General features: G+C 34.1%; 1 protein-coding gene across 1 annotated transcript in view; it reads left to right on the top strand.

Moving 5' to 3' along the window:
* The first annotated feature begins 7,717 nt into the window (after positions 1–7,717).
* Positions 7,718–8,633, top strand: part of LOC129227465 (protein croquemort-like) — a 58,479-nt gene continuing 57,563 nt past the window's right edge. The window contains exon 1 of the mRNA XM_054862032.1: positions 7,718–8,027. Within this exon, the coding sequence (XP_054718007.1) occupies positions 7,908–8,027 (120 nt within the window). The 5' untranslated portion in view covers positions 7,718–7,907. The remainder of the gene's footprint in view (positions 8,028–8,633) is intronic.

The following is an 8,633-nucleotide window of genomic DNA, read 5'->3' as shown; positions in this document are numbered from 1 at the left end:
ATAGTGTGCGTTTGTATGGGACCGATTTTTTGGGGCCATTCTACGTCAAAACCTGTAGTACGAATTCGAACGATACCCGCAAGTACCCATATATGATTTAGGGCTGCGTGGTTTTTTTGCGTCAATTCGTTCAAGATAGTGGAGTAACTGAACGTTTTCATCGATATGCGTGACTGTCATTGCTCAAAAAATGATGAACGGAATCAAATAAAATGTTAGGAAGCAGCAGGGGGACAGATTTTGGGGCCAATAACACCAGAGGGTGGAGCAATCGAATGTTTTTTTTCCTTTCTTTTTTATTATCTGTGACTGATATATCTCAAAAATTAATACAGTAGACCCTCGTTTTCAGCAGGTTTATTTTACGCGGTTTCGATTATACGCGGTTGAAGATTTGACACCTTTATTTTAGTTACGCAGATGAGTTTCGGTTTTACGCTGATGCGGCAATGCAAACAGGTAACATTTTCCTCTCTTTCAAAACCCAAGCTCCTATAGATTGCAGATTACTCGTAACTAACTGCATTTTGGCGTGCTAATAATCGAACTTGGGTCCTTGGAGACATTTTATGCGATTGGTTCCAGAGCTTTTTCCATTAGAAGTAAAGTGATTAAACTCACACAGTTCAGAACTCACTGGAAGAAGAGCTTTTAGGAGTGACAAAGGAGGTCAAAACCAACGAGGATACCGACTCCGGTGACACACAACCAAAAACGCTCAAATTGAAGATTTTGAACCATTCGTAGACAATAGAAATAATCTTTTTTTCTGATTTGTTAGCAAAGGAAGATTTTATCAAGGAAATGACGCAAGTGGTCATGGATGCGTTAATGCTCAGCAAAGAATTAGAGGAAAAATTCTTAATGACTACCAAAAGACTATCATAGCCAGCTCTTCTTCATAAACAGAACACGAAATTAGTTTGTTTTCTTTATGCATATTATGCATAAGAATCGATACAAATACACATTAAACTTTTTATACAATTAGTCATCACTAGAATGAAGTATTTTTTTTATCTACGGAACCTAATCCCTGTTTTGAACCCATTCCCTATTTTTGATATTAGGTCTTAATTTACGCGGTTTCGATTTACGCAGCATTTCCGTGGAACATAACACCCGCGTAAAACGAGGGTCAGCTGTACAAGGGTTAAGACAAAATTTGGTCTACAGGTATATCTTAAAGGGCGAGTTGCTCATTTATTTTTGGCTTCAGTCATCCCAAAAGGATGGATCACCGAATATTTTTTTATCGTTTTATGTGACTGCTATATCTCAAGAAGTAATGCGAGGATTCATACAAAAATGTAGTATGCAAGTGAAATTAAACGAAAACAAGCCTTATTTTCGTTCTAAGTTGAGTTTCGTAATCGTTTACGTGAGTCAGTGTAATTAAATAAACAATGAAAAATATACTGAATTTAAATATGAGAGGTTGAGCAAGATATCAATAAAATCTAAATTAGCCGTGTATTCCTCTCATTTTTATAGCACTTTAACTAGCGTGGGTGTTAAATAAAAACTGAGTTTTCATTCTTGTACAATTTGCGTAGTAAAAATTCACTAATTAAAACAGCAATTTTTTCTGAGAGGGAAAAACTTATTTGTTTATTATTATTATTATCAGTATTCTTTTCTTTCTGAATTACCAAGCTATATTGAGCTAGAACTATTACTTTTTGAAACTCATTTTAAAAATAGGTCTAGGTCAAAATTGATCTGAATAATCTCATTGATATCAGTTATTTCACCCTACATTATGAACTTTTTTCTTTTCTATTTAAAATTGGAAAATGTGATTCAGCTGACAAGCGCTATTTCGTAAGCATGAAAGTATCCTCTTGAAAACCTCTAATAAAATAGCTTTTCTGAAATTGTCCCCCTTGATGTTCTATCGAATATATAAATTTCATGAATGTTGAGAATTGAAAATATTTGTCATCGCGTAGAGTCGTTTTTCAAAAATCTGAGTGAAAGACACCTGTTTTAGCAGTTACGGGTTTCATTGATTTCAAAAGATTTGACGGTGAACATTTCGACGTAATTTCAGAATTTTACTCATAAGACAGAGTTTCCACGGCAATAATCTGTCATCTCTGTTAAACATTTGTTTTGCTGTCCCAAAATCCCGGTCGCAAAGGACATACAAATGTCCTCTCAGAGGAAGGTCTCGAGCAGTCTTGTTAAACTTCTTCAGTTTCATTTCCAGAAAAAGTCTCAGAACAGTTTTGATCTTACTTTAACCAACGTATATCTCACTGAAAACGTACAGTTCTTTTTTTTTTCTACAGTTCTTATAGGGTGATGTTAAAAAATCTATGAGAAAATTAAATTTCATTAAGATACATTTCTACTTTATTTCCACTCTGGCCCGTGATTTCGAATTTTTCCAGTGAAAGGGGAGAGGGAGGATAACGGGCATATACCCAATGCAAATTTCATAGGATTGCTATAAAAAGCACTTCCACTTGTATATATATAAAAAAAATTCAAAGTCGGGGGCCATTCCGCCTGATCTCCTAAATTACTGACTTGTCGCTAAGGTAATAATATGCTAGAGTGAAGGAGTTATTTGTTTTTACTTCATTACGCCAAAAAATACAAACCGCCTATTCTCTTGCCATATTCACATCGCGCCTCACTATTCTTTCATTCGCCTTTAGAACAGTTTAGTTTTACTTCCATACCAATTTTTTGTCTGAATCCTTGCGTTACATCTTGATCCTTTGCGTTACATCTTAAGTATTATTATTAATCAGATTAAACGAGAAAGAGAAATCCGTTGCAGCAGCCTTTCGCAAGTTTACGTTCGTAATAGTATACAGAAAAACGTATGTTTTTCTGACAACTATTAATTTTCTGGAATTAATCTGATGTTTACGAATTAAGACAGGAGAAAACGTTTGGAATTTTTGAAAGAACTTACTTTGAAAGGCAATTAATATTCTTTCGCTACTTTTATGCCGAAAAGCATCGACGTACATTTAAATTTTTCGTACCAATTGAACTAGCGAATTTTGGGCCGGCGACATTTTGGACCGGCGACATTTTGGACTGGCGACATTTTGGGCCGGCGACATTTTGGACCGGCGACATTTTGGGCCGGCGACATCTTGGACCGGCGACATTTTGGGACGGCGACATTTTGAACCGGCGACATTTTGGACTGGCGACATTTTGGACTGGCGACATTTTGGACTGGCGACATTTTGGGACGGCGACATTTTGGACCGGCGACATTTTGGGACGGCGACATTTTGGGACGGCGACATTTTGGACCGGCAACATTTTGGGACGGCGACATTTTGGGACGGCGACATTTTGGACCGGCGACATTTTGGCCGCGACATTTTGGCCGCGACATTTTGGCCCGCGACATTTTGGCCGCGACATTTTGGGCGTATACCAAATTATAGGTGCATTGCATGTCAAAGCTTTCCAAATCATTTTTCACACATTTCGTATATTCACTGCAACAGTCAAACTAATTATCTTTGTTTCAAAATTATTTTTAAAAAATAATAAATGAATAACAAAAATAATAGCGGAACACCATGAGCCTGTACAATCAGCATTACTACCGAATAAAAAATATTGAAAATGGTTTTATTTTTCTCAATACTTTTTTGCATCCTTAATAATGTTGAAATCCTCGGAACCTACCATAGGGCCTCTCTGTAAATGGGAGAGGCACAGTTGGGAGTTAAACCGAGGTCACAGGCATTCTTTCCGATCAATGACGGTCCCCGGCCATTTAAATGAGGTTCACAAAACACATTTCGAAAAAAAAAAAGGATGCAGATTCGACGTTACTTACGAGCTATTTATTTAAACATTTTTACTTTTATTAATTTTATTTATTTATTTATTTGTTTGGAGGTAAATATATCAATAATATTTCCATTGAATTGAAGTAAATGTATTTTGGAAATAGAATATTGTTACAATCACGAAACTTCGTCGTGATTTTTTTACATAAATGCTCCATATTAAAATTAAAAAAATAAAAAATAAATAATATAAAAATTATATATATATATATATATATATATATATATATATAAAATTAAGCAAACAGAATTTCAAATATTAAACAAATTATAAATAATAAATGATGATAAAAAGGAAAAATGCAAACAGCTATTAAGTAGGAAAAGATAAAGAGTGAATCCAGAGCTCATCAGCCGTGGAAAATTCATTAATTACTAGCAAAAATACCCGGCGTTGCCTGGGTCAGTAATAATTATTAGAAAAATCGTTACTTGCTTTTGTTTTCTGTTTTAAGTAAAAGAATTTAAAACACATCTTTTTGACGTGATTAAAAATCGAGTTTCTTCCTTACCCATAAAACTAAAATAGCAATCAGTATAAAAACAAATTAGTATTGATTAAGAAACGAAAGCACTATATTTAAGCATATACAAATTTAAAAAACATGAAATTAATCTTCTCATGTTTAAAAAGATTAATCTGTTGATACTTTTTTTTTTAATATGGAGTCGAAAACCTTCTCTGTATGGCTAATGAAGTACGAAGTGATTAAAAAAAAGTAGCTGCGCTCGTAATCCCCTTATACTTGCTTTAGTTATTTCGGGAAATTTCAATCATTGTGGCTCTTGGTGCGATTTTACCGAATTTGCGAAAGTCGTTTCGAGGTACCTTCGATGATGCTCCCCCATTCTTTCCTTACTTTGTAAAACGATATGATATTAATTTTCGTTACAGAGATATCGTCGCCAGATGCTGAGATATTTTTGGTCACCATAAAATGGCGCTAAACAGTTTCATCCCAAATGTTACCAAAATAAGTAATAAAATTTGGTGATTGTTTGAAATTGTGCAAAAAGGAAAATTAATGAAAGTTTTTGTGCTGTTTATGGATTTGCCTAATTTAGTTGCTGGATTATTTAACACAGTAAAAAAAGTCTTTTGAAAATTCTTTGATTGGCGATATTTTTTTTACATGGTGAAAGCTGAGAAACATTATGACGTAGTCTTCGGCTTCAAAAACAGCAACGTTGAAAAAACTGCCAAATGCATCAGCTACGGAAATCTTTCTGCAAAAATTTTGGCGATCTGCTGGTTGTTTGGATAATGAGTAAGTGTTCAATTAGCATAAATAATAATAAAAACCATTAATTACTTTAAAGTTCCGTTTAAATGGAAAATCATCAGCCAAATCATGTATTATTTGCCAATCTTGTGCAAAAATCTTACTTCAAGATTTGACTTGAGAAAAGCCTTGAACAATCACGAAAAGCAAAGAAAGTCAACAATACAACAATTGTCGCTATCGACAGGGAGTTGAGATGATACACTAAATACTGTATTGAGTTGAGGAAAGCCTTCGAACATGGATCTAAAAAGCTCATAACTCGTTTTTTATTCTACTTAGAAATTTCGAACAGGTGTCATCTTCAGCAGAAAAATCAGAGCTTTCGATGGACATATAATGTAAATATGTGCAAGTATTTTTTCATCCCAATGTTAGAGAATTTATACAAAAATTGTGTTTTATTGCCCCCCTAAGGGGGTTTTGCCCCCCATAACGGGACGAAAACTACCCTATGTGTTATTCTGATGCATAAGCTATATTATTGTAAAGTTTCATCAAAATCCGTTCAGTAGTTTTTGCGTGAAAGAGTAACAAACATCCATACATCCATCCATACATCCATACATCCATCCATACAGACAAACTTTCGCATATATAATATTAGTAAGATGGTCAAAAGACCAAAATTTTAACTATGAACTAGAAGAGAATGTTTAAGCTCCAGTACAATTGGACATATCTTTAACTGAGGATCAAAACATAATTTGAGTGATAATCATTAACCTTTAATACAAGTAAAACAGAAAAAAGAAATCATTTGTAATTATTTCATTATCAGGAAATATTAAAGATCAGCATTTGAACCTGAGTAAAATCTTTAAGGCCCCAGATCTGCAAGTTATCGGGTATAAATAGTAGCTAATCTCTTTATTTTAAAAGATAACAAATTTTACTTAATATAATTTAGTGATGAAATGTGATCTGGGGCTACTTGAACGCTGGGTTCAAGTAGCCCCATTTTAAGGCAACCAGTGCACTTTTATTAACTTATATTAGTTACTGTGTTAATTATATGGCTATAACCTTAAAATTTTATTTAGAAATAGCATGCAAACATAAAACTATCTTTACCTTGATGATATCAGATGTTTCCATGAACTTACGTGTGAAAGTTTGCAGACACTAAAAACAGTTTAGATAACTTGCAATCATAACCTCAATCAGAAAAGGCGGGAATAGTAGAAACTTTGTTTCATGCCCCAGCCTCTACTTAGTACTGCTACCTGTCATGGAGAAAGTTTTTTTAAGTCTATACATTGAGTTTTATAGGACCAGGACGGATTTTAAACACTTTTTTTTTCATGGGTTCAAGTAGCCCCAGTTTACGGTAAAGGTTTTTTGGAATAATTATTGAGTAACAAATATATTATCTTTTGAATGAAAAAACAGGAGAATTCTTAACAATCACAGTATAAAATGAATTTAAAAATTGATGAGAAATAGACTGGTGAAGTAGTTTTTTAAACGGACTTCAAAAAGGAGGCGCTTATCAGTTCATACCGTACGTATGTTTTTTTTAGCTCATAGCGCTCACTTAGTGAATCGATTTTGATGATTCTCTTTTTAATGGCCAACAGGGCCCGAAAAAGTGAGACCTAAGGCCCAACAATGCTTTGGAGGTCCACCTCTCTAATCTATCACTTAAAGTCAATGCAAAAAAATGTTAAAATAATGTTAAACATTTATTTAAAAGAGGGATTTTTTGTTATTTTCACAAAAATACACGAATTTTTAATGCTATGCATAAGTTTTTAAAAAATTTGGGGCCCCTTAGGAAGATGAGGTCCAAGCCCAGGGCCTGTGCGTTAATCAGGCCCTGTTGCCACCCCCGCTCCTCCCCCCGTGGAAAATTTCGAAATTTCGTGCCTGGTGTGGTCTTTGTAACATGTGAGGGGGTGCACCACTGTTCTTGGGGGAAGGGGGGGGGCGGATGCACACTCCTGAAAACGGGTTAATTTCAAGGGAAGTAAATAAATTATTTTCATGGCTGAACTTAAACAAGAATAATTTGTGGATTTTGGATTTTTGAAACTGTTCAGTAGGATTTCAAGGCTTTCCTCTGTTTAAATTATCAATTTAAAATAATTTTTCTCTTTGTTTTTAGGTTATGGATTCTTTTCATCGATGCCTTGAACGAAAAAAAAGAGAGAGAGAGAGAGAGAGAGAGAGAGAAACCGGACGATTTTCTGAGAAATTTGCGTAGGTGTAGCATCACCGTACTAGAGAGACTCAAGTGCGGTGATGGGTATAGGCCCAAAAAGCGGTGTGATAGCGCTCTTTAGCTTTGTTTATTATCACAATTAATCAAAAATAATAAACAAAATATAAACGGTAAACGGATAAAAGTAGAAAGGAATCAGTTATTTAAACATTACGTAAGTGTGAAAAAGAAAAAAAAATCTTTTCCTAGTTTTCTGTCTTTATTGAGTCTTATTTTTCTCCTCATAATAACAAAGGAATAAAACGTCAAAGCGAACGAGCTTTCTGTCGTCGCGAGCGAGCGAAGTGTCGCGAGTCGTTTTAAAAAATAGTGCGCATGCGCCGAGCAGATTCTAAAAGTTAGTACTTTCCATTATGGCGACCTTGGGTCATCTGGGGCAAAGTGTGTGTGGATTGCAACTATGATGTGCGTTATCCCCGTAATCTTCAGAATTAAAAGGCATTTTAAATTCTCTGTCTTTCACAGATTGAACATTCCTTACTTTATTTGAGAATGTAACTATTTAATAGAGCAAGAGCTTTTTTTAAAACTTACTTCTGTGCGAAGTCTTGCAGCTATCTCAACCTCATGGCTTTATCAGCTGTTACCAAAACAATAATCCTTGTTGCCGTGGGGCTCATCTTGGCTCTCATGGGATTACTCTCCTTTGTATTATTCCCGCGCATTTTACAGTGGCAAGTGGAAGAGGTAAATGTTTATTGAAAACTTTTGTTGAAATCTTTTATTTATAAATGAATTCAATCCTTTTCTCCCTTGTGATTTGTAAAAGTTCTGCCACTTTTAGGTGGTTTGTTTACATTGTTTACATTGTGGTAATCGAAAATGCTTTGCGCTGAAATATGAGTAACACAAAAAGCAACTTAAAAAAAGCTCAAACTGTCAAGAAAATGCTGCAAAACAACTTTTTTTCGACACAATTTGATGCTTTATTTGCGTTGTTTTTTCAATTCACGCTTTTGTTTACATTGCTCAAAATAGTTGTTGCTATTTTAACTTCATCTAATTTTCATTATTTTCACTTGAAAAATGAGAATGAAGTTATGTTGATTGTTGGTGAAATTTATTTGTTTATTAAATTTTTTTCTGAATGTTTTTTTTAAATTTATTTTTTGAGGTATGGAGAAATAATTAATTAGAGTGAGAAATATTGATCAGACAATACAATGTGAACTTTTATTTTCTTTCGCATGGTTCATTTTGTGTATTTTTGTCACCAAACTCTTAAATTTATTTCTTAATTAAATTTAAAATTATAAGATTTTTGTTTACTTCCAAGAAAAAAAAAGTGCTTAG

This window comes from Uloborus diversus, chromosome 8 (assembly GCF_026930045.1).
Source record: "Uloborus diversus isolate 005 chromosome 8, Udiv.v.3.1, whole genome shotgun sequence".
NCBI classification, from domain to species: domain Eukaryota; kingdom Metazoa; phylum Arthropoda; class Arachnida; order Araneae; family Uloboridae; genus Uloborus; species Uloborus diversus.
The sequence above is the reverse complement of the archived record's forward strand: the minus strand, read 5'-3'. Positions and strand labels throughout refer to the sequence as shown.